The 27,074-nt window shown below is 44.5% G+C and overlaps 1 protein-coding gene across 1 annotated transcript; it reads right to left on the bottom strand.

Annotated features, from left to right (window-relative positions):
* Nucleotides 1-821: 821 nt before the first annotated feature.
* Nucleotides 822-10,931, bottom strand: LOC144135129 (uncharacterized). The gene is made up of 4 exons (XM_077667880.1): nt 10,745-10,931; nt 9,022-9,147; nt 7,152-7,363; nt 822-1,457 (listed from the first exon to the last, which is right to left on the bottom strand). Exons 2-4 carry the CDS (start codon nt 9,086-9,088, stop codon nt 1,119-1,121), a joined length of 618 nt encoding a protein of 205 aa, XP_077524006.1. The 5' UTR covers nt 9,089-9,147; nt 10,745-10,931; the 3' UTR covers nt 822-1,118.
* Between the last annotated feature and the right edge of the window lie 16,143 nt (nt 10,932-27,074).

Genomic DNA, 27,074 nt, shown 5'->3' on the forward strand with positions numbered 1-27,074 from the left:
TTTCCATGCAGCTGGCAGAAGCACTGAAGTGAGGTATACCATGGACCGACAACGAGAAGTGTGCCATTCCTTGCCAAACCACGTGTTTACTGCTGCAAAGAAGGCACAACGTGTCGGTCGTTTCTCTAAACTTCAAGGCTAACCTAATTGAGCTGCCGACCTTCTATCATTTTCAGATTTGAGTGCTTCGTGCACGTATGTAATTAGAAATATGCTGCGAAAAATATTGTGCATCGTTTTCTTATAACTTTGCAAACTCCCAAACTGGGCAATAAGGTTAAGGCAGTGTTTATTCTTTCCCAAGATTAATGGTTCAAAATTAGAGACTAAGTGCACTTCGTGTAAATTGCAGCTCGGCCTTAATACATGCACACCAATACGGCCAGAAAGGTCACCATCTTTAATTGATGCCGTGAAATTTACAAATGTGGATTCAATTTATATTTTGCGTTAAAAAAGAGTGTGGTCTAGGAGTATGCTTGTAAAATGATCAGCAGCGCCTATACACTTAAGAAAAAGGAATGGCGCCGCTGCCTCTACAGAGAGACGAAGTTTACATTTCGCTTTTTTACTAATTGTGGCAGCGAAGCGTTCAGAAGCTCAAGAAATGCATTCAGAAAGTTGCTGTAGGGTTTGAAAAGTGCACTGGTTGTGCCTACTTTTGGACAGCGTGGAAAAACATTGAGTCACGTGAAATTCATCGAACTGAAAACCACTTGGGTCGCAGAGCCATGAATAGAAAGCGCAGTTGTAATGGAGACTAACATGCGGAGTGGGATCCAACAAAGTTTTCTTTATATTCAAAACGAAGAAAACAATAAAGTGCAAACAGAAAACCACCCAAGCAGCACAGGTAATCGGTCCAATATTGCAACAGGATGGTTCCATCCTGGTTTTTTGTAGGACCGGCCATTGCCAATGCAGTTCCAATGCTGGGTCAATTACCCTTTGTTGCTTGGGCAGTAAAAGGTGGAGTAATCCACTAGCTCTGTTTCATACTGAAGCGGTTTTTCAGAGATCGTGCAAGACTTCTAGAGACAGAAGCACCAGTTCTTTATTATAACTGCAATAAGTTGGGCTTCGAATTTCACCATGTTGTCAACTTCACACATTCTGCTTTATTGTCTTTTTTTAGAGTGCAGAACTTCCAACACGTGTCCCGGTAGAGTCACCAGCCAGAATTCTCTCAGCGTCTCCGAGAAAGTGGCAGCCACGGTAGACGCTGTCCGGTTGAGGAACTCGCTGGTTCCTGTCAACTGAAGGGTGGCGCCTGTCACAGCAGATGGCGCCACCGTTCCTGCTGACCTCAACTTGACACTACCTTCGCCCTCGGAGCCTTCCGCGAAGAACTCGAGGCTCAGCCTGGCGTAACGGAGTTCGCTGATCAGTGTGCCGTTGCGGCCGCTGCACATGCTCCAGCCGACGGTTGCCGAGAGCGACGCGCAGTGCAGCTCCACCTGAAAGGATCAAGATAGCTGGATAAGCGGCAACTAACGCCATGATATAGGTGCATCCGCTACATTGAGCTGCCGCAAATATTTCCAAGCTTAGGGAAACTAGAGCAGAAAAATTCACCCAATGTTTACTCATGTGGCAATCCCAATCCTTATAACGGTTGGGTTGGGAATGCCTTTTCGGAGAGGGTTTGAGTATTAGGATGCCGCAACCACAAAAGTAAGGGTTTGCGAATAGTTCTGTTTCAAAACTGAGTTTAATAGGAATACCCAGTTTAATAGGAATACCCAATAGAGTGGTAATCAATTACGAATCGAATACAAACATAATGCAATACGAATCGAATAAAGAAACAACCGGCTCGAATACGACTCAATATTTCTATGATAGTTCGCTACTTGTGCGGATAGAGTACAAAAAGATTACTCAAGCGTAAGAGCAAAAAGCCAGCGCGAGTGGTATTTCCATTCAGTTAAAATTATAGTTCTAGAAAGACGCAGCAGTGATCTCCAGTATGAGGCATGAAATGCGGAGTCACTATATCAACACTGTAACCGTCGTGCGGCTATAAAGGTGACCTTTTGCTATGACGACAACGGATAACAAATTGGAGCAACATCACTGTCGACTAGAGTGACGAGAGATATCAGCTATGGCCTCCGACATCACACCATCCAGCTCATATGGACCTCCCCTCCCCCCAACACTCCTACCTCTCAGGGAACCAGGCGACCCACTCACACACCCGAGGCAATACTATCCGGGCAGGGCGCAGCCACTAGCCCCAACACGAGCGAGGTGAGTGAGGGCAAGTTAACCAGTTACCAGGACACCACCCTAAATCGCCGACCTGACCAGCGCCTTTAACCACTGACCGAAAAATCCCTATCCCGCAAGCTCGAAATCTCCTGCGCGCCAGCTTCAAACGCACGCCTTCCCAAATCCCCCAATTCTTTCCTCCCATATCTACGGAACTCTCAACTCTCCCAACTGCAGATTCTGCGGTGGGCACGCTTCCCTATATCACTTCATGTGGGCCTACCCTATCACCCCTTTTCTCATAATCACTACCGAGGAGCAGTGGGGGACCGTTGCACAGCTAGCAGCCAGGCCTTCAATCTCGGCTCGTCCAATGGACTGACTCGGTCGCCGAGGCGCGACGCTGTCGGCCATCCGGCTGTGTTGCTGCATTTATTGAAGTTTATTCCCTGCCAGCCTGCCTGCCACGCATTAATTGAAGTTTTCTTGAACCTGGCGGAACTCTGCCGTGTCGTCCATTCTTTGAAGCCATATGTTCGCACATCGCGAAGTCCGCTCCACGAATGAGAGTGCGCGGACCTATCGCAGCCGCATGCTGTGAGACGCTGCAATGGGCCCACTTTTTGAGACAGCAGTAAAAAAGAACATCGGCATGCCCGATTCCAACTTCCCGTCTATTATTCAAAATCTGTTCGAAAACTTTAGTTCGATTTGGTGCGAAAACTTGATTCGATTCGGTGCGAATAATTTTGAAAGTGTACTGCTTCATTCGATGAGTGAATCAAATAGTACAGGCGTATGCGTGCGTGTAGCGCTGTCAATCATAAATTTATCAAGCCCAGGAAAGATGCCCAAACACCTCTGTTTGCACGGCAGCCGCCACATGCAGCGTGGCATTGAACACTGAAAATTAGCGCGCGAATTTCAGATGTTCGCTACATCCTATTAACATAGTTAATCTACACCGCAAAGGACATAGACGTGAGAAGATGCAAAACAGGCGCTGTCCATCGCATTCATTTTGTATGGCCGTCGGAAATGCTCGGTGGGACCAAATGAAGGATTTTCTAGGTCAGATTTAACAACGACGCGAACGAGTTGGCAATACTAACCACCGTGCTTCGGAATAATCTCGCCGGTCCTTCTAGTCATCTCAAAATTACAGATTTATAACTTGCCTGTCACGCGTTGTTCGCGAATGGCTGCGGACAGAGGGCGCCAGTTGCTGGTGTGCAGGGATGCTGGTCATGCCTAATGCGGACGTTGAGCATCAAAAACTTTGAGAGGGAAATGGACGAGATGAAAGGAGAAGTAAAAGTGTAGAGCGCTCAAGGCACTGGCTACGACGACTTAATAAGTTCGCAGATCGTCCCACACACAGCTGTCGCTGTTAAACGAAGTGACTGAAGGCATCGCGGTCATTAATGACAATTTTTAATGTTGTGCTTGTTTTCGTAGCAGTGCGTATTATAGTAGCTCTTCTAGGGGCACTGCTACTGCAAGAAAAAGTTAGCTTTAAACACATACTCGTGATAACGCATTTTAAAGCGAGCTTTTTCGAATAAAGCACCTTTGTGGAACACTACGTTGTTGCTCAATTTTTAAATATTCTCAGTTTATTTTCTTTACACACAATAGCAGAAAAGTTGGCAAAGACAAAATAAATTTTTCGCTGTCCAAAGTAATCAAGCCGATTTGTACATCAATTTACTCAAGCCAAATTCTGAGTGCGAGAGCCAGGATTACAGAAGTCTCGGCAAGTGTAACCCGAAGGTCATATGACAGGCATGTTGGCGAGGAAGGATTGCTGTGGAGGAGTGTTCAAGCATTCTACATTATTTTAATAAAAGTTGGAATGTCTGACCAACCACGAAGATATTTCCTGCGATTCTTAATTGCGTACCCCTGTATTACATGCTAAATATGCTGCAGAACCAGTTTTCTCTCAAATGTCCACGTCTGCCGTTCTGTTTAATATCGAACAAATGAAAGCTCCTTATGAATTGCTACAGCGAATCTAACATTCTTAGAATAGACAAGGTTTGCTATGCTCAGGCATGGTGGGTATCCATAATTTAGCACCCTGGGGGTAATAACTGACATGCTCTGTTTTCTACAGTAATAATAATAATAATTGGTTTTTGGGAAAGGATATGGCGCAGTATCCGTCTCATATATCGGCGGACACCTGAACCGCGCCTTAAGGGAAGGGATAAAGGAGTGAGTGGAAGAAGAAAAGAAGAAAGGTGCCGTAGTGGAGACCTCCGGAATAATTTCAACCACCTGGGGATCTTTAACGTGCTCTGTCCTCTACAGCTTCAGCGTGCACTCTGCGTCCTTTTATTCCGCGCGGAACATGTATGTTGACTCGCGGACGAGATTTGGTGCTCTCCTCACGTGATTGTATTGCAGTTTAGCCCTGGGTCATCCTACGCGAAATAGTGTCTTCTGCCATAATCATGCTTATTAAAATATGGCGATAAAATGGCACTTTTTCGCAATGACGACACGTTCGTGTAGACCATGCAAACTTTTTTCGGTGATGTTAACGAAGAAACGAAAAGGAATACGCCGCTTTCTAGAGCCTCAAATGGCCAACGCGACAGCGGAGGTGAAAACGCTCGACGCGCTCTCTGAAGGGCTTTTAAATCGATGACATCGATGTTGTAATCCAGAAGGTAAGGAAAGCAAAGACCTAGCGATTATCAATTTGTAGTGCTGCTTCACAGAAAATGGATTAGAAAACTTTGGTAGTCAGGGCCGCTTGAGTTTTGCCTGATAAAGCTTCACCTTTTTGCGCTTTCTCGTGCCCGTGAACTTTATTGACTATGAGCTAATTTAAATATGAAAATATATTTCTATTGTGTGCACAGGTGAAAAGCGAGAACAGGAAAATAGTCTGGAAATCAATCGATAAACGCTCGAAATCTATGAGCACAGACGAAACCGGCACGCATGACTGTGCAAATGGTATCCTAATATAGAATGTCTTGAACGCCATGCGTAGAGTTATTGAACCAGCCTATGGACTGCGCCAGTGTGCGCTAGTGCAATTCCCCTCAACGACCCTGCACTGGTTCATGGGCAGTTCTATGCCTGTTGTTTTTTGGAGGTTGTCAAGAGAAATAAATAGGTCATCATTCAAAATCAGGCTGCATTCTCTGCAGGAAAAAAGCATATTCCAGTGAAATACTGCTAGCGCATGTCGTCTGCCAAAAACTTCCAAGATTATCCCGGTCAGCGCTCTCTTCTAATCTCTGTACCAGACACCGCCAAAGTCGAATATGTTCTTTAATCTTTCACGTTCATCCTTTTTCTGAGAGAATTCCTGATGTTTCCTTGGAAGGCACGCGCTGGAACTGCATGATCAAACACAAAATACGAGTAAAGCACTCAGGCTCAGGAGAAATGCAACCGGAAGAAACGGGATAACGCGATGGCAGCTTTAGAGGGGGGTCGCTTATTTCTATTTAAATATGAACTGCAAAGTGCTTGCCTTGTAATGCGTGTGGGACTAAAGTCAGAAAAAGCAACACGCTTCGGCATCCGACAGCGTCGTGCTTTTGCCCTGTGGCAGCACCCTGCCACCGGCGACAGCCTGGAAACCGCTTATGCCTCCTACGAAGCCTGTCGCTTGTCTTCTTACGTCCATGCTCAGCGGCGGCTTTTGGTGCACGCATTTCTCGGTGTCTGTCCTACGCCGATTGGCGTGGCGTTCAGAAGTGCTCACGGCGGGACCTTACCTGTGCCATCGCTGGTGCTCTCACTAAGGCACATTGGCCCGCGAGAGCGCCTACTACTCTTTCGGCGTCATCTCCCCTACCCGATGTTATTGTGACAGGGCGCAGGGCCAATTCATGCGCAGCGGGCTAACGCCCACGTCCAGCACCTCCATCCCCTGTATTAACTGGGGTTCTTTTCTCTTAAAAGAACGTCTTGCGGGGCAAGTTGGTAACTGTACATCTTTTTGGTTACAGGCGCGAAAACAGACACAACACAAAGGCGCTCCGTCCCGTCTTTCTACCTTGTGTTGTGTCTGTTTCTTTTCACTGTTTGATGATGAGAGTGCTGCTTCTGCACTGACCTGAATGCTACTGTGCTTGAAGTCTTTACTAATGCTGATTTAGAGGATGTGAGTTATGCAAGTCTTTTTGAGAGGTGGTGGCTTTCCCTGCAGAGAATTTCTGCGGACAGAGTTAGGAGGCGATTTCGGCTACCACAGTCATAGGCTGTGGCTCCACCCCACGGCCACCCAACAGTGTAGAGGTAGTTATAGGAGGTAGGCAGATATTTGGTTTGGGTTATACACGTATTCGCAGACGTATAGAAGGCATGAAGTTGATTACATCAAGGAAAAAATTAGCGCAATAGAAATGCATCGAAATGATCATGTCAGCACAACCCTAGAGACCGGTTGGCACTATTTTTTTATATCAGATAATGAAGTACCGGCTAGCCCAGCAAAAAGATTTGTTTTCTTAGATAAGGTAATGTTTACGGTGTTGAGTGGCCTTTATACATTGGGCATCCATACCAAACACTTCTGGAAAAAAGCAGTTTGAACAGGAATACTTTTAGAACGAATTTTTTTCACATAAAGTTAGATCTCACTTTAAAACCATTATACGCGCAGATCACTCGATGGGAGTCTTGCATTTTTTTCCTACTAACGTTTTTGCTATCATCAAACACGTTCCCCTTTGGTTTTCGATGGCAGTATTAGCTGTTCGATGCGATAGATGGAAACAGGTTTAAAGAGAGATGTTACACATCAGAATGATAGGTTATTACCTTCAATACTCGCATAAAAACATCTTAAAATTTTCTCACTTTTCAAGCTTTTTTGTTCGAGATTGTTATGCTGCCTTTCGCTCTTTCATGTGATATCTGGTGTATGTTCCGTTTACTAGAAGCTTTAAAGAGTAAGGAAACGTTACCTGAGCCATTTCTTCGCTCTCCCTGCAGTAACCCTGGACAGGTCCGAGTATTTCGCACTCATGAAGTCCAGAAAGCTTCACTCTGGTCAAGGTCACACCAGGAAACCAGTCCGACTCTCGATTGAGGTCACTGTAGTGCTCCGAGGGAAAGTTCGCTACCAACGCCTTCGCAGCATCGTGAAGCCTTCCTCCACCGGCGTCGCACGCAGCACCTTTGTAAAACCGAGAAAACGTTCAGTTGGGCAAAATTACAACTTTATTTCCGGCGAAAGCTGTTAATGCCACATTTTTCGTTACGGGGAGTTGGCGTTGTAACACACCAGGCGCAACCCATCACACTGGGGGGCGAAAATAGATTAACGTGATACATGGAGGTATGACAATGTGCAACGCTGATTGGCCAGAAATCAATCATTGGTCTCAAGTGACCCCTCCCACATTTCTACTCTCTGCCTTGCTACGTCCATCATGCCGGATGCCCGCTAAATATGGTTTCATTCCTACTCATTTCACCTCATACACCGCACATACTCACTCCCCACTCGCCATAAAAACTCCCCGGCCCGAGACAAGCTGCTGCACCCGGCTACTCCCACTCCCTCATTGACAACTGCCTTGAAGTACTCCGCATCGGTGTTTTATAGTACCAGCTGCTCTGAAATTCACTCTTCCCGAGCGGTAAACGCTTAGTGAGTTCTTCTCTGGGTCTTGATTGCCTTGATGACTATCCCTCGTAAAGACCTGCCTGTGGCAAGACCCGCATTTTGGTGTGAGGTCCGCTTAGGAGATACCTCAAATAAAGTTTTAATAGTTTAATTTTCGAAATTGGAAGGTTTGTTTACTGTGAGATGAAAAGCTATTTCGCACTCTCCAAATATAGTTTGTTCATGTGTTGACAACAACTTTTCAGTGTAAAAACCGCCCAGTTTTCTTTAATTTTGCTTAAGCAATGTTACCCATCTCGTTGAATTAGTCCAAAGGAGTGACGCATGATGTGTCATGCAGCACGGATAAATCACAGGAGGTATCACAAAAAATGTCTCGGCGATTACTATACCTTCAGATTAATGCTTTGGACCAAGGCAGGTGTTTCTGCATTTGAGATTAACTTCAGAGACTTCACCAGCAACTGTGCGGGGTGAACTTAGACAGCTCTTCGCAGCCGGTGAAAGACGTCACGAAAACCAAGCTTCTAAATTTATGTGTTACGCAAAACACTAGATGCCGACGCCAAACTCTGACGCTCGCCCTGTAATCGAGCCACTAATAAATAGCCTCGTTGTAGATTACACAGACTACCTGTTTTCACGCACAGTTGCTGGACACAAACGCTGTTTTTGTAGTGGACAGTCCGTGTCACCGTTGTGCAGAGCGCTCGAGTGGCGCACTTCCCTCCGTAACAAGCGACACCATGTTACACCTTCGAGCTTTTAGAGTTCATTTCCGCCAGGCAGTAAAGCCATGCCGACGTGCAATCCGAGCCTGGCGTGAATACTTAGTCCGTAAACCTTGGGCAGCTTTCTAATTTCAGTTATTATTGCGTGGTGCACACATCTCGACGCTCTATACATAGGTGACGCAGAGTGTACGAAGGGCTTCCAAGTGCTTCATTAAAAAAATTAACCTTAGTGAACAATGCGTTTTAGTGCTTTGTATTTACTACCCGTAGAATTCAGTAAGGTAGTGATGCGTAAGTACTTTTCCAGCTGAGATGGTACTTTGCCTCTGTAGTGATATATCATTGGGTAGAAAAGCTATTATGAAGAGCTGTCATGGCGCCCCTCCTTCTTTTCTTGTACAAAAGAACGGTATTCAGGGCAAACCATTGGATGTGTATTTGTGAGCATTGTACAAGGAGAATATATCTTACTTGACGGTTTAAGTCTGCACATGAAGGCCAGACTGACGAACAGTATGGCTGGAACTGCGCCCGCCATAATAATTCCTAGATTGAAGTTCTTGCAGAGTATTTCTGTCAAGTGTGTCGAAAACTTTCCTGCATATTTTGTGGATAAGCACAATAAATACGTAAAGAGAAGTTCAAGAACAGTCGAATTATAGCATCATGTGGTGCGTCAGAGCACAATATGCTTGAGGCTATGAAAGGGTAAAGCCTAGAAAACAATAAAGTGCAATATTTATCTTTTTATTAAAAATGCAAGCCCAAAACATACATTTTTGTTGCCCGTGAACAAATAAATTTGAACATTTCTTAATGAAGGCAGTTGCTGAGTACATCACCTTGAGGCTTCTAGCCGCAAGCTGCGTTTTTAATACAACCTTTGCTACAATAAAAAGCACTGATTTTAAAGCAGATGCTTCATCGGAAGGAAGCGTTGACGATGCGTGAGGATTCTTCTACTAGTTTGCGTGTTAATTTTGGTGATCTCTTGGAGCAGTTTTCATTTAGTTATTAACGTTTCGTGGCATTTGCGATTATATTTTGAATGAGGTCGGTTCTCCTACCCAATGGATGCCAAAGCCTCTAGAAATAGGAAATGCTCGGGGGCGAGTCCGCGCACGTCCACAGCAGCAAGCTTCCTTCTAGAAATCGAAAGTTTTCGTTAGGCTTCTGAAAGCACTGTACATTTTTCCACGACATCAAAAGGCGATGAAAATATGGTGAGCGTAAAAGGTGTTCCTGGAACGCAATCTACGGCACAGCGTTTTCACCTGCCTGCAACCCATTCTCTCCTTTCAGGAGTTGCTCTCATTCTCGACTTTTCCTATTGTTACACGGCGTCAGCAAGTAAGCGGATGTGTCCTGTTTTTAATTAAAACTGGCCGGCGTAGAAAACCTGTATGATACCTGCGGAAGCGCACTGCTCGTCAGCACGCACAGCTCTGTGAACTCCACCCGTTTTTTGGGCTGTGTGATAAACACCTCAAGGTCAATCGTAACCATGGTAAACACATGTTAAATGACTTCTTTGGTACGCACAGTACTTTCTGTCTTTCATGCCGCAATTAACACATAATCAAGTAAGCCTAAGGTGATGGTCAATTCTGGCTCAAAAGCAGCCTCCAACGCCTATATGCGCCTCTTGGCAGAGATGCTAATCAAAAGAACGCTCATGAAAATTTGGAAACTTGTTAAGGACACGACATACTTTCCCGGTGGCTACCAGGACAGCTACGAATTGCGTAAGCATTTTAGCGCTAAATTATGCGGCATTTTATTTACTTAGATACATATGCTGCGGTCTTGTGTAGCAAATAATTACCGGAGTGTGTATGTATACAAACAATAAAGCTGCACCAATAAGTATGCGTAAAAAACAGGTAAAAAACTAATCGACACATACGGCTCCAAAATATATTCACAAAATGATCTTGCGCTTATGCACGAAGTTACCCAGCCAGTTCATTCCAGACTTTTAGCCAGTGTATTCCAATGCGGTTTTCTCGGTTGACGGAGAAGGATGGAAGGTCACATTCCGTTTTCCTCATTGCCGCAAATAAGGCCCTAAGTTTGAGTTTAATCTCCGGCAAGTATTTCGGCAGAAATTGCGGGCATGAAAAAACTAGTTGTGCTACAAATTTGCAAACGAGAAGTTTACGGCGCTAGCAGTTATGAAATCATGCAGGCTTACCAAGCTTCACCAACGTTGTTCGGTGTGGCACTTTGGCAGTTGAAGATTTCTTCTCAAATAAGTGTGGAGAGTTATCTTCCTCCGAAATCGCGCCGCGTCTTATATCCAGAGGGACTGCATCGCGAGAGCGGCCAGCGGGTCGCTTTCGCCACCACTTTCCTCCTTCCTGCCTCTCATTGTCTTTAGACGTGCCGTGGCAATGACTGCGCACCCCACACGTGCGCGCCTTCTCTTGCAAGGTCGTACGTATACGTTTTTAAGCAGGGTATTCTTGAGTGGCAGAACAAAGGACACAAGATCTATCTCTTGCACTCCGGTGTTTACACTAAGCGCCGCGTTTAACTTTACGGAGTTCCTCGGAGTAAGAAATTGGAGTCATCAGCACTGCCCAAGGGCGGTTATTTACCATAAAGGAGGACGCAAAGTAGGCTTGAAAAAAAGAGCCTCGAATAAGAGCAGAGCACATAAACGCCCAAATAATAATTGCAGGCGTCCATGTTGTGACTAAATATTGCCAGACAAAAAAAAAAGTAGTGGTAAACACGGGGCCAAACAAAAACAGTTATAGTATAATTCATGTTGCGACATTACTTGCAGTTTAACGCTGCCATCTGTCTTCTCTACACAGAAATGTGGGCAAGTATCACATTTTTCAAACCGCTAAAACAACGCGGACGAAGAAAGAATAGACCGGGACGAGCGATACTTTAAACTGGTTTTTTCTGAGAAACCTCAGAAGGTTTATACATGCCCTCAACACGCCCATGTCAATGACAGTGCAGAACGTGAGAACGCATAGAATGATTCACCATAGCGTAAAAAAACGGTGCGATATGGGCGTAGGTAGTTATTCGGTTCCCCCAGAATACCGCTTCTGCCTAATCTGTTAGACAACTTTCTGGCAGGGGAGATTAATGGAGCAGTGGTTATTCATCATCGATTTTTTATACCACACCTTTGTAGTGCTCCAGGGCACCATGAGGAAGCTAATTATTTGCTACCCCGCTTTATTCCGGAAACTACTATATCTCTATATTACAGCTGGAGTATTTCTTCCCGGCGTTAACATGCGGAATGTTGCTAGCGCTAACATTGGACTACATATTTACAGAATTAATGTTTATTCATTTTTGTGTTATCTTGCTGCATTTCCATCGTCTCTCCTTTTCTCTCCGTGGGAGTTTATAAGCTTTATCTTATGTAGATTTCTCTATTCATGTCTATTTATATTCGTGTATGTTACTTCGTTACAGCGCGACCGCTCAATTCATATATTTTGTAATAACAGGTCCCCTCTACACAGACTTTCTTTATTTGGTCACATACAACTTACCCTTGCACTTAAGCTCAGCCCATATCCGTTACAAATATATTCCGCAACAAAAAAAACTTTCATTTGTTAAAGTTTCTCTTGTGGCCTAAGCAAGAATATCGCAGCACAAAACTTTAAGTTGAAGATTTTTGATGCCCATGGGTTGTTTGACATACTAAAAAATTAGAGTTGTTTTCTTTGACTATGGCGGTCGTTTAGCGGCTAATACGGACTCAGTGGGGTATCTCCCGTTTTTACCATCTTCACTTTCTTTAAGTTATAGCGTACTATGAACCCACTTCTGCAGGGTTCATGATTGCATACATCGCATTTACCACCGATTAAAAAATAATTCCTTGCTGTGCCGTTCGAAAGCATTGTTTTATATCCTATAGAAAGCTTGGTGCATGTGAGTTGGTCAAAGAAAAAACTATTCTGCGTGCTTTCTGGATATGTAGGCAGCACACGTAAAGGTTATATGTAGATGCGCGTACGCTTGCGCCAACTCACATTACTGCAGCTGCAGTGAATGATATTTCGAATAGTTCGGTAACGAATAAAAGATGCGTACGAATTGACGATGCTCGCTATCTCGCCGTACGACTGTTCGTAATTGTCTTACTTTTTTAGTACTTTTATCTCAAAACCATTGGTGCCCTATTGGATGAACCCCCTCTATTCAGCCTATCCTTCTTCTCTTTCTTTATTTCGTTTTGACCGATGCCGCAATCATTTCTAATTATTCACAGACACCTGGCTCTTTGGACTAAACTTTCATTGTAAAGTACTGCTATGAAGTCACTTTTCAAGTTCTTGATGGACTCGGGCCTGACTACAAGGTTGTGAACTATCAATGTGTACCCTGTGTACTCGGTGAGTAATGGCCAGCAGACGCATGGAAAAATGATATCCTTTTTCTCTCTTCCCTTTCTATCTCTCCCTTCGTTCCCCTTCCCACATGTAGGGTGGCATACTTGGCATCGCATAATTAACCTCCATACCTTTCCGTTTGTTTTTTTTCTCTTTCTTTCTACACATTCCTGCCTAGGCGCGCAAAAGAGGTTGCGTGCACTGAAGGCATAAATTATTAAGAAAAAAATTTGAGAATAAACGCCTCGCAAAAATTTTTTTTCCTCTACACTGGCGCCGAGCCGTAAGCCATGCATGTTGAAGACAAAATGGCCGCTTCATCAAGGTTTCACAGTTGTGGTTCCGTGCGAGCTGAAAATCATGCGCCATATAATCTCCACGCGGTACTTCATCAGAAGGCTAACCTTGTTGACCCGCCGCGGTGGCTCAGTGGTTAGGGCGCTCGGCTACTGATCCGGAGTTCCCGGGTTCGAACCCGACCGCGGCGGCTCCGTTTTTATGGAGGCAAAACGCTAAGGCACCCGTGTGCTGTGCGATGTCAGTGCACGTTAATGATCCCCAGGTGGCCGAAATTACTCCGGAGCCCTCCACTACGGCACCTCTCTCTTCCTTTCTTCTTTCACTCCCTCCTTTATCCCTTCCCTTACGGCGCGGTTCAGGTGTCCAACTATATATGAGACAGATTATTATTATTATTATTATTATTATTATTATTAATATTATTCATGATAGTGCTCAGTCCCCTCGGGATGCCGGTTATGTCCAGCTCGGCATCTTCAAGCACGTCAGAATGGACCTTGAAGATTTCCACTCGAGTGGGATCATCGGTGCTGGAAACTACCTTGAAGATAAGCCGCAGTTTGCTAGCTTTGGCCTTAGGAGAAAACAGAAAATCCAAAGTCAATTATTAAATAAATGCAATTCATCGATATTAATTACATATTTCAAAAATTTATTGATGCTGTTTGCCGTAACGGCGTTTTAGGGCAAGATTAAAATGAAGTCTATGTTTGAACCTCACTTAGGATTCATAGCCACAAGGCATAACCTCATGCAAATTGGCTAAAACAGAAACGAAAGAAAAAAAAGTTAGGCAGGTGCGCACCAAAAGTGAACCGAACACGCTGTGGCGTTCTATTTGCACGTGCCCCGGAACTGGCAGCTGTGGTATGTGGCAGCTGGTTGTAGATGCTGGTACGTTTTCTCATGTACACAAAATGTTCCTTATGTCCTATAGATAAAGCTTGATTGCCGCTGGAACGAAATAGAGTGCTCCGTTTACTTATGTGCGCTTCTGTACATATTGCGCAGGTTAAGGCAGCAGTTGCAAATGCAAACGTGCATCATCCTGTCTAGAAAACGAGTAGTTATTAATTATTTCTTTTAATAACTTCTGTTACCCAAAGGGCACTTTCATGCCTTACGTATGGATGGAAGAGGTTATATAAACTGTAAGAACACATCGCGTGCAGGTAAATATGCATGCAGGGAAAAAATGGTAGAATTTGTTATTTACAACTTAGGCAGCAAACAACGATCACATCCGATTTAACTTCGTTATTTATACCGCTGAGAAGCGGAAGCGCAGTTTGACCGACAGGTGACGGGGCTTAACGTCCCAAAACGACTTAGGCTATGAGGGATGCCGTAGTGGACGCCTCCGCATCATTTCGATTACCTGGGATTCTTTGACGTGCACTGCCATCGCACAGTGCACGGGCCTCTGGCATTTCGCCTCTATAGAAATAAGACAGCCACGCCCAGGGTCGAGCCCGCGTCTTTCGCATCAGCAGCCGAACACCATAACCATGGAGCCACCGCGGCGCCTCCAGTTTTACGGACAATAAAGCAATAACAACAAGTAGCGGTGCATATCTGATCTGATATATAACGGGAAAAACAGTATAAAATTGGTCCAGATTGCCCGCTCGTAATATACTCAGAGGAAAAGAACAGTATTCAACTATTGTTCAGGGAAAAAAATAAGCAGCTATAGTTTCATTGAAATACTTTAGTATTTTGCACAGAACACTCCAAAAGCTTTTCATAAGCCATGAAGGCATCTTTTAGAGTCATTCATATATTTAAAAACCTTTGCCCTACAAAAATAAAATGATGCCCAGGAAAGCTGCTATAGATAGGAATTCTTTAACTCCACCTGTTATTTACGCAACCAGTCGTGACTAGGTTATCATAACTGCCGGAAATTTTTCTTTTTCCGATAGGTGCAAATACGCAAAAGTGTTAAAGTAAAAATATTAGTTTCGTTTTGGCCTAATACATATCACAGCACAGGAGTTTGCAAAATTACTACTTTTTCCCAGCTTTCCAATTTCCATTGCATCCGTTCACTGAATAATGCAAGGGAAACATATCTAAATCGCGTGTTCTATCTCCACACTTCTAAGTGGGAACAACAACCACAATTTTACAGATATCATGTGAGCGGTCATGTTACGTCGCCAGGGCATAATATAGCACTACACAGATCTCAATCCTAGGCCCGAGTACGGACCAGTGCGGACTCAGGCTTAGGCCAATTCTACTGAGCCTGAGCCCGGTGCGCCAAGCTCGGAGTGAGGCCCCGATCTGTTTGCGCAGCATCGCAAAGACTGCAATGCTCCCTGTGTGTAAGCAGACTCCAACTAGATCAGTAAAGAAGCCGTCAGCAAAGAAGTTCAAAGCGCGATAAAGCTTGAAGAAATTGTTTTCGTAAACACAAAAATAGAACATCGGGCTTCTTCAGCCTTGCCGTTTTTTAATAGTAATTTTTTCAATAAGTAGCTCGGAACTGCCGAGAGCCAAATGAAAAGGGTTGCCTATGGACTTAAGAAGCTGCTTCGAGTGACCTCTAGACGTTTATTGACAGTAAGTTTTGGAGGCTCACGGCGTCTAAATTCTAAAGCGCCTTCACAGCCGTAGCGATGACATTTCTTTTCTTTTTTATTGAACGCGAACTAATCGACTGATTTTATAGCCTCACAATGAGCGTCCTTAAATGAATACAAAAAGCAAAAGGCCCTGTTTATTGCGTGGTTAGGTGTTAAGCGAAACTACGTGACCCAAACCGACAGACCCTATCTCGATTGCGTTTCTGATAGCATAGAGATGTGCTTTGGGGAGGCGAAGGCAAGCAGTCGAGGACGGCCTAGGAACAAACCGGTGCCCATCTGTCAGTCGAACGAAGGTTTCCAGCGGTTTGGATGAGAACTGAAATCACCAGTCATCAGCGGAAAGTGAGAACCGAACAGAACTGGAACGCCGTATTTTGCGAGACAGCGCGTACACACTGATAGCTGAAGGAGCCCAAGCCAGGGGTGCCCTGAGCGTTACTAGGCGAACGCTCTCGTGCAAATGAGCCATGTATTAGGCGCTACAACTCTACGCTTAGAACGCCGCAGTTGTTCAGCCGGCTGCTGGATCTTTTGCGTTAAAACCTGCGAGAGTGGTCTTTCGCTTGCACTCTTCAATCATAAAAAATGTTGTTTAACTTCTCTAGCAACGTTAAACGGGGCGGGCTTGCGCGTCGGGGTGTGTGTTGTCATTAACGCTGTTTAAGCGCGGTCTGTGAACGGCGCAGTTAAACTTTATCCAATCTCAGGTCAATGAAAAACTCTCTGGAGAGATTTTAGCGCACGGATTCTTTCATTTCCGAGATGTTGTGGGCAGCTAAAAAAAGTAGCATTGTTTTTATTTTTTCTAGTCAGGAAGATGCAACTACAGCGTGCATCGAAGAATAAGTAAATAGGTGTTGAGAAATCTTTTTCCCCGTTTCGCTGCCAGAACACTCCAAGTGCAACCTGCAAGAATAGATCAAAAGCCGGATGAGTTCCGTATTCATAAACTCGAGCGTGGCCTGCACTCGAACCTTCAGGGCCGACCCGGTCCAGGCCCGGAGAAAGCGCATTTTCCGGCCCGGCCCGAGCACGTATAGCGCTCTGAGGCATATGTTGTCCTCGGCAGTTTCCGGCGATGCTTAATCTCCAAAATTTACGAAGTTACAACTGCGTTCTCATTTTCATTCATTTGCTTGTTGAGCGCTTCTGGACGCCAGAAAATGAAGCACCTTCCATGTGACATTGTCCAGTGACATTGACCTTCTAAATCAATGCGCAGTTCTGAATTTTTTTGCAGCATTAGCAAAGTAGACAGCTATCTTTGCTACCGCAACTACCATTCGAAACGAATGGTGCATTTGCCGTCGGCAGTGGTGAAATCAGTGCTATCGCGTAGCTGATTTAGCACGTAGTAAATGCCGAACGTCTCCAACATATTAATCCGAAGCAAACCAGACATGTTCCATTAAAGAAATTTGCTGTTTTTAAACATTTGTCGGACTGAAAAGGAGTCTTAAAGGAATATTCGTAAGGTTATCAGAAAATTTTTTGGATAAAGATATAATAACCTAGCCTGATCAATTACTCCCGTTAATGCACACCCTCATTAAAACATAGAAATTTAGGTTGTCTGCCCAGCAGTAATAACACAAAAAGAAAGAGGTTTCACAGCGTTTTCTTTTTCGTGTTCGCCTATATATGTTCTCCTTACACTGATCTTACCATTTCACCTAAATACAAGGCTCTCTCCAGTGATGCGCCAGCTTCTCCAGATTTCGCTGCATGAGCAATATGCAGTTCGCTGAGTCGGTCACCTAAGTCGCTTGTTGACAGCGGGGGGCTTTTTGGAAGGCCCTCTTCTATAATAAAATCTTGAACTTTACTTTTTATAGTTGCTGAAGTTAAGTTCTCGAGCTGTACGACGAATCGAAGAAATTAGCACTAAACGCATGGTAGTCATATCTAGTCTAGCCTGAGTTGCAAATGTCACACACAATTACGAGCTCATGTAATACGCCCGTCACACGGGCACCGCAAAGGCCTTTGAGAATCGGGTCCCTATATCCAAAGGCGTAAGCAGTGCAGCTACACGGCACAAATATTTCGCCTTTGCCGCTAAGGGCCTTAGAGGCGAAGACGCCCGTCCGAGACCTTTGGAGCCCAAAGGTGCGGCTTTCGAGAACCTGCGATGGCAGTGCCATCCAACGTCAAAAGCTAAAAGCAACGTAAAAATAAATATGCAGCCAACAATGTTAGAAAACATCTTTTAAAAATACAAAATGTGGGTCTGGCTTTGCTTTTTGTAAGGGTGTTTAAATTGTATACCCAGATTTCAAGACAGTAAAGTGTTGCAGCAAGATCGAGTGCCCCTGGTGGCCAAGGCAATACACAAAACCTGCTACTGCTGATGAGAGCCGCTGTTGCAGCTCTTTCAAGGGAGCAATTAGAGTTAAAAAACTGTCTGAGCTCAACGAATGAACAGAATACCCAACGTTAATTTTAAAACACTCACTTCAGCCGCCTCGAGCACAGCAGCGGGTACTAAAACCTCAACGACTGTTCCACCTTCGGGCTCCATCGTGTAGCACCGTCCCAGCTCCTTTAGGATTTCGCACCTTTGGTGAAAAAAGGTGCCTTTGCAAACCTGTGGATTTCTTCGGTAGATCTTTGAAGTCTGGTCTTGCACATTTTGCTGTCCAAGTACTCCTAAAAATGTGGTGCGGTTTACACTTTGCAGGCAGTGAGTACCAAACAAGAGCCTTGCTTCAACAGCTGGGATTGTATTCTTTGGTTCAAAAAGAGTATATTTACTTTTTGTTGGCTTAATAATAGAAGTGTTTTATCCAGACTGAGAGCTTAGGTAATACATCTTTTCCTTTATTGCAGGGTTTTTGTTCATTATTGGCTGTCACAAAAATGTTTGTGTCGTCTGCATATAGGATACACTCTTCTGATAAGTAGGTGGCCAGATAAATAATATTACCGAAAAGGAGGAAAAGGACCAATTATGTATCCTAGCAGCATGTTCCTGCTGGTTACTAATGTCGAAGAATAAGCGTGATTGACGCTGACGTATTGCTCGCGCTTCAGCAATTAATTTTCAACACATTGAACGGTGTGCCTTGGATTTCGTCGTTATTTATTTTACCGTTTATTCTGTCACACGACCATTATGTGCTGCCTATGATCGTGCGCTTGTATTTGTGCGCAATGCCATGCCAGTCATGCGATCTGGTGGAGTTCAATGGAAACGTGCCTCACACCACTCGGTTGTTTATGATGACATTATTTCTATCGGCATATGGTGAAGACGGATTAATGTAAACCGCAAGACTTTCACCGGAGCATTAGGTAGTTGGATGCGCTGAAGTTTTTCAAGTCCTGCAGGAATCTTCTATGTGGTAGCAGGGTAAACAGTATGAATGGCAGTTTTGTTTCGTTAGGCGTGTTTCAGATTGCGCAATAAAATTAAATGCGTGAACTAGGCTTGCGTGCTGATCGAGGAACGCTTGATAGGGTGCAGATAGGCTTCTGATATTAAGATGCAAAATTGATATGTCTAAAGAATTCGACATGTTATGACTGCAGCCATTGGGTCGCGGTAGTTCATAAGCTATAGGATCGGTGGGGACGCGGTTTTATGAAAATCTCTCAGTATCATGAATTCACGTGCAAGTCGTCATGCAAAGTGATCTTCTAGACGCGCTAGTGAGTTTTCGGTGCCTTGATGGCGCATTGCTCTGTCCAAGGGAACACCGACCCCCTTGCCTTCTTTAGCTTGAATGCTTCAGAAAAGAGTGACTTGCTCTTGGGGTCAAATGTTCATTGAAAAATACTTCTGTCATTTCAATGGCCTTTACAATGTTTTTTGCTGCAAGGCGGGTTGTCTTGGCACATCTTTGCAAATAATTTTAGGTTGTTTTGATATTACGGTTAATACGATTAGGTGGTTTGCTTTTCGGCTGCTTTGTGTGGGCACCCTATGTACGGTGTTAATCTCGGATGGTGACACGATGCAAGCTACATTCATAATCATCATTTATTGGCTCTTAAAGACCCCTGGGAGGGGCATTGCATAAGTGGGGGGGGGGCGGAACGTCGAACACAACAACGTAGGTCACTGTCAAACATTGTCACAATCAGTGATCAGCAGTATATATACAAAACCTTTAAATAAGCGTTAACAAAGTATGAAAACAACAGCAGTAAACAGCGGCAAACAGAAGCAGGAAAGAATTTCTCCACATCATGTTTTCAAATAGAATGTCATCAGCTGCGTGAACTTATTTGGATTGCGCTATATTACATTATGGTCTGGTAATGAATTCCATTCTTGAATTGCAAGAGGCAGGAATGACTTGTTAAATGCGTTTGAAGAACCGTGCAGACGTAGAATGCTCATGGAGTTGAAGAGAAGTGGTGATGTTCGGAAAGGTGGAAGCAGAAGTGAATCCCGAAGCGAAGGAACACAGATGTATGGCGTATAAAATAATGACAAACGGGCGATTTTTCGTCTGTGCATCAGAGGCTCAATGTCAAGCGATAATTATATACTGTTAACACTGGAGTGTGTGTCGTAATCAGATGAAATATATCGGGCTGCACGGCCTTGAATGCCATCAAGGATATTGATTAGGTAAGCCTGATGTGGATTCCAAATTGGGGAGCCAAATTCTAGTTTGGCTCGGACGAAAGTTTTGTAAGCTAGACTGCGAATAGAGGGAGGGGAGAAGCTGAGTTGCCGTCTGATGAACCCAAGTGTGTACGTTGCATCAGCTGCAATCTTCGTGATGTGCTCGGACCAGGAGAGCTTGCTGGTGATGTGAATCCCAAGGTACCTGTATGATTCAACTTGGGAAAGGGTGGTTGAGTACAACGAATATGCGTAGCTGAGGTTAGTGCGCTTGCAAGTTACCTGCATGCATTTGCACTTAGACGCATTCAGCTTCATTAGCCATGTCGAACACCAGTCTTCAATTCTGTTTAAGCCATTTTGGAGCAACAACTGATCATTGTGTGCAGTTATGCGACAGTACAAGACGCACTAATCTGCGAAAAGACGAAGCCACGGTGAAATGCTGGAAGTAAGATCTTTTATGTAGGTTAAAAACTAAAGTGGGCTGAGCACCTAGCCCTGCGGGACACCATAAAGAACTTCAGTTGTGGGCGAATGAATATTATCGATAACAGTGAATGGACAAAGACCGGATAGAAAACAATGAATGCATGTTAGTATCAGCGGGTCAAGACACAAGCACGAAAGTTTGGCTAAAAGGCGCTGATGAGGTACACGAGCGAAAGCTTTCGAGAAGTCAAGATATATGACGTCCGTCTGAAATAAAGAATCTAAATTTAGGTGAAGATCGGTTGTGAAATGGAGAAGTTGGGTTTCGCATGAGTAACCGGACCTGAAGCCGTGCTGGTTGGGAAAAAAGAACTGTTGGAATCAAGGTGAGATGCAAGTTGTGAATATAATATATGTTCTAGTAGTTTGCAAGCAATGCATGTTAAAGAAATCGGTCTGTAGTTAGAAGAATCAGAACGATTACCTGCTTTAAGAACCGGTACTACCTTGCTCAGCTTCCAGTCGTCTGGAATTGAGCCGGCAGCAATCGATTGTACGAATATTATTTGCAAATTATCCAATGTCGAATATCATTTTTCTTAGGTCCTCGTGCGATGCGTTTCGCGCACATTTTGTTTGAATATTGTGAACAGTGTTCAAGCTGTGACAGCTCTTTTGTCAAGCTAGTGTCCCGGGTTCTTAATTCTTAAATAATTTTCTTAAGAGCCTTGCTGTCTGCGAGCATGTTAATATGCTGGCTTTTAAGGGCCTCATACTTATGACTTAAAATGTCGCTTATCTTTTGGCTTCTTCAAGCTAGCTATAATGTGAAAACAAAGTTCAAGGAATCCATGCTTAAAAAATTGACCGAAAATCACGGTTCTCTGTAATGCGAAATTCGAGCGCGGCTTGATTTTCCGAAATATTGAGGTAGAAAACGTGAACGATGCTTAAGCTATCCTTAGGAGTACAATACGAAGCCTTGTCGCGTCGTGACTTAAAGTCTCTGTGATGGAGGCGCATCTAAGCATAAGATGCAAACGAGGCAAAATTTAAGCAAACTTACAGCACAACTGAATTGCTTGTCTGAAACAATGAAAACGAAGACACACAGCGTGAGAAGTTTCCAGAAGATATGCAAGTTCACCTTTTATTTTGAGATTATCAGGAACCGAAAAGTTAGGCAGGTTAGAACACCTACGAAGTGAATGAAGTTTATATAGGCAAAGTTATTTTGACTCGCCTGGGAAGTGACGCGTCGGCAGAAATATGCACCAATAATATTCTTCTGTATTTGGGGTCAATGATGCTGCTATTTCTCTGTTTTATTTTTCAATACCACCCAGGAGTGCGGCATTATTACGGCACGGGAGTGAGTACAGCACTAAAGTGAGGAGCAGCAAAATTAAATCACATCTGACAATGAACAAACAGGGCGTGGAGAACTATTCAAGGAATGATGAAAGAAAAGTTCACATAAAGGCAAGAAAATAAAACAATATAGACAAGGTGGCCGATTCGTTTATTTATTGCACCCCACCAGAGGCCGCAAAGGCCTCGCTCCGTGTATTTCTCCACAGATCCATCACTGTCGACTTCTCTTCCGTTCTTACTGCAGCCTCCATGCGCTGGAGTTGTTCTGCACAGAAATATTCTTTCCAGCCGCCAACATTGGCTTCCCTCACGAAGCAGTACTTGTTGCGGTCACCCCGAAAGCCATCCTTGCAGGTTACTTTGAGATTTCCCGCCGCGCCATTGAATTCGAGACCTGAGCTTTTATCAAGGTCCTCAATCATCGTCTATCACATGTGATCCGCCGTAACCCGGGTAGGTAGTTTTCGGCACAACTCTTCGTCCACTTGCAGCTCACGGGCGTAAACTTTTCCCAGGAAGTGGGCGAAATTCATTCGACAATACCATTTGTTGGGCGAGTTGGCGCTCACAATAATCCATAACAGCGCGACAGACGGGACAGAGAAGAGAGGACACAGAGCGCTGTGTTCTGTCCTCTCTTCTCTGTCCTGTCTGTCGCGCTGTTATGGATTACAGAAATTCATTACCGCATCTTTTCTATCTTCGAGCAGGTTGTCGTAGGTCACGAACAACACGTTTGGTTAATCCTTGATGGCATGCCCGGATATGACTTGATCAAAGTAGCTTCCGTAACCAGCTACGTCATCGCTAAGGAATGCATCTAGAAGCTCGTCAAACGAGCCACCCTGAAAGCGGTAGAGGCTTATGTTGCTCACTATTTTAAACAATGGTACAGCTACGTCCCATGGATTTCTGACCACGTAGATGTACTTTCCTTCAGCGTTTATTGCCTTTTATCGCGGTGGTAGATTCGTTTGGAAGAGCCGCAGGGGCAGATTTGGCGACCAGCCTTCCAACTCAGCCACTCCTAGATAGCGCATGTTCTCTTTGAGCTCCTAATAAGACCTCACAGGCTTCTCATTCTTCAGAACGAGCTGCAATATGTAGAGAACCCAGTGGGTGCCGGCTTTGGGATAGGAGTGCACGACAAGGACGTCGGTCTCTGGACAGAACGTTAAGGCCTCCCTCAGGAGATCAGCGTTGCAGCGCGGGTCCCTGGGAACGCCTTCTATAAATTTAGCGAATGGCTTTCCCTTTGCCATGATTAATCTTCATATGGTCCACATGCACAGAGTGCGATCGTCAATATAAGATTACCGGTAATTTAGAGTCACTGCTACACGATCGCCTCATTTAAATGGTTTGTCTTTCGCTTAGGCTGTAGGAAACCAATAGCGAATAGTCATCCCTATTCGCATGAGTACATGGCTAACAGATATGTGCGAAATTACACTTCAAAAAGAACAGGTAGATTTCAATAAAATAAACACAAAGTAATATTCTGGTTAAAATGTGTTGCAGGTGGCCTGCATGATACGCTACAGCAAGGAAATCTCATAGATAAGCCACTTCATCTTCTTTGTAAATGCTAACTTCAAATGCGCGTCGTCTGATGTTCTATTTATTAGTTTATGGGGGTTTCACGTCCCAAAGCGACTAAGGCAATATGAGGTGCCGTAGTGAAGGACTCCGGAAATTTCGACCACCTGGGGTTCTTTAACGTGCACTGATATTGCACAGTACACGGGCCTCTGGAATTTCGCCTCCATGCAAATTCGAACGCCCAGGCCGGGCGATGCTCTGCACAAGCATTAATGCTTTTGTCGTCAGAATATTATCTCAGAAAAATCGCGCAATCAGTGAGTCCCAGAATATATAGTCATCGAGCTGACGCCACAAGAAGCGTACAGAACGCAGTTTCGAAACATTTTAATCAACTTGGTCGCAGTTTTGATTAATTTTGTTCTTCACTCGGGCTTCAAATCTGCAAAGAATACAAATTGAAGAGAGGCATTCCTAATAGAAAATTTAAATCCCTACAACCAGCAGAGATCGGCGTATCTAGATGAAACTTGGAGTCTCTCAGGTACACTTCGGCACTGACGTAGTTTAAAGAGGTCTTGCATATAGGCATATCATCTATCAGTAACTTCATAACGGCGCTTTATATTTTTTTCGCACTACCCAGCCACTCCGACCCGTAAATACCTCCCTCATTTCCCCCTTTAATTTTTATTATTTTTGTTGTTATTTTCCTCCTACCTTGAACTGATGCCGCGTACCTCCTGCTGTGATTCCTCATGAACCTTCGGCTTCCGCATTCATTTTTCCTTCCTTTTACGCATTCTCTGAACACGCCTCATTTTCTGTTTTCCCTTCACTTGCCTTTTTTTCTCCACTATCTTTTCCTCCATGCTGCTCAAACCATCTGTCCGAGTTTTAGGTCAACGCAGCCAATCGTACCAAGCCACATGTACCTGCCTCGAAACTTTAAAAACAACCCTTAAAGCCCAGGTTTCCTTCCACTCCACATTCCACACTCCCTGGATTCGTTTGTGCTAGCTACATTTTCTCTTTTCACAGTTTTGCAAGTGAACTGGTTAGCCATCTTTAGCAGCCATCATCCCTGGCAAGATTCAGCCTCCACATCCTAAAACTCTTAGCACTACACCCCCTCGTCCTCCCCATCGGGCCTTTCTCCTCGGAGTGAAGACCCAATATAAACCCTGTTAGTTATGAACTGTTTCCTCACACGAAGACATGTGCACTTTTCGATACTTTGCCAAACACTTTGAGGCTTCCCCCTTACTTGTTCACTTTCTGATTGTCAAGAACCATCTGCCTACCCTCTCTCAAGCATGCGACATCATAAAGTTTTACATAGCCGTTTTGAATTAGCATGAAATTTGTATCCTTTTGTTGCGACATTTTATGTCAATTGCAGTGAAACGGAGATAAAAGAAATAGCTTTCAGAATTGATACTTATGTTATATGATTTACGCAGCGATAAAAACTAGAGGGTGAATAATAAGTTGCATAACAGTGAGAAAGGTAGGCAGCTTGTCTGAAAAGAATATGTGCGTTTCAGTTCCAAATGTTCCATTATATGTTTTACTGCTGCTGCTAACAAAAACTACTCATTTTTACAGAAATTTTTAGAATATATTGCACATAAACTTAGCTTTTCATTTGAACTTTCTTCATATATATATACTAGCTTTGTTCTCAAATAGAAATTCGTCGACTGCATATTGGGAGCAGTCTCGCGCAAAATGTTTTCTAGATTTCCTTTGATTCGATGTGAAAGTTTGTGAACGTGCAAAGCACCTGCAATTATTTCACCTTCTGTATCGGGTTTTTTTAATAATATTTGTGACTTCATTGCATAGACATTTCTCAAGCTACATATTTCGCTTCAGGCGCAATAAAAAAGAGTTGATAGCTTCCTGTGCCTGCGTGTTCTTTCTTCGTCCTTTGTTTCTGAGCTGTTTTTCCTTTTTTAATGCGTACCAACACACCAAGGTATACGCCTTAACACAGTTAATTTGTTGTTCTTAGGGCCATTCCTTTCTTCTGCTCTCCAGAATTCTTCTTCGCGTAAAACCTTTTTGCTTAGAACCGTATTGAAAAGCAGCCTGCTGTCTTACAGCATCAAGCATGCCTATATTCCCCAGGAAGTTGCAAAGTTGTTTTGAATGTTTCCCCCAATCGCGCTCTCACTCTTTTCGCCTCTGCCGCATACTTCACTCAGAAGCCTGAAGGCAGGTAAGTCTGCTGAGCAGATTTCTATTGGCAGCGTGAATGCGAGCCTCCCCACCTAGGCATTAACACAGGAGTTATCGCCAAGAACTTCGAGCAGCCTATGATGTCAAGGGTTGCATGTGGCGTACTGCGTGGGCGGCACTTCCGAGGAAACGATGTAACACTGATGCTTTAAACCCAGGCACCCTAATGTTAGCAGTTCCTGTTGTTCCAGAGGAAACGCTATACATCCTGAATAAAGGTTCCATGTTCTGCGTTTCGCCAAGGTTAGACAAGCTGCAAAAATTGGCCGAGGGTCAAACATGAGCCGCACACTTTCTCCTCCGAAGTCTTTATTGCCCTCTCAGCGTTGGCGGCATTAGCACCTCCCCCCCCCCCGCTCTTTCGCTGTTTGGGAATCATCGACCCGATATCAAAGAGGACTTGCCGTGGTACAAGGTCAATGCGTCCTAGCACGGTAAAGTTTGAGCCAGACCACGTGGACCACCTCGGAGCACTTGCGTCGTCGGGGTTTGGCCGTCTCGCGAGGAACAACCTCATGGTTGAACTCACCGACTCGACGAAGGACTCGATAGCGACCGAAATGACGGCGGAAGAGTTTTTCACTTAGTTCCCGTATTCGGATCGGGTACCAAACCCAGACAAGATCGCCTATCGGAAATTCGGCATCTTGTAGGCGCAGGTTGCAGCGGTGTGCATTCCGGTATTGCTGATCTCAGATGCGCACCCTGGCGAGCTGCCGAGCATCTTCGGCGCGTTGAATAAAAGCGGCAACGTCGTCATTTATGAGATCGTTTAAATGAGGAAGCATGGCGTCAAGCATTGTCGTTACCTTGCGCCCGTAAACTAGAGAGTGGTGACATGGTGGTTTCCTGGAGGGTGGTATTGTACGCGAACGTGATATTAGGTAAGATCTTGCCCCACTTTCTATGCTCTACGTTCACGTACATCGACAGCATGCCAGCAAGTGCCTTGTTGAGACTTTCCGTTGTTCCGTTTGTCTGGGGGTGGTGGGCGGTCGTCCTGCGGTGCTGTGTGCGAGTCTCAACCAGAATGTGCTGCGTTAGCTCAGCGGAGAAGGCAGGACGTTGATCATCAGAACCTCTGGT

The sequence above is a fragment of the Amblyomma americanum genome, chromosome 5, assembly GCF_052857255.1.
Source record: "Amblyomma americanum isolate KBUSLIRL-KWMA chromosome 5, ASM5285725v1, whole genome shotgun sequence".
Lineage (NCBI taxonomy): Eukaryota > Metazoa > Arthropoda > Arachnida > Ixodida > Ixodidae > Amblyomma > Amblyomma americanum.

Bases quoted from the DNA above. Each gene is read 5' to 3' on its own strand.
- LOC144135129 (XM_077667880.1), bottom strand. From the start codon at position 9,088: ATGGCGGGCGCAGTTCCAGCCATACTGTTCGTCAGTCTGGCCTTCATG. The intron at 7,364-9,021 runs GTAAGATATATT...GGTTTTACAAAG, and splicing joins GTGCAGACTTAAACCGTCAA to GTGCTGCGTGCGACGCCGGT. The intron at 1,458-7,151 runs GTAACGTTTCCT...TGATCCTTTCAG, and splicing joins AGAGCGAAGAAATGGCTCAG to GTGGAGCTGCACTGCGCGTC.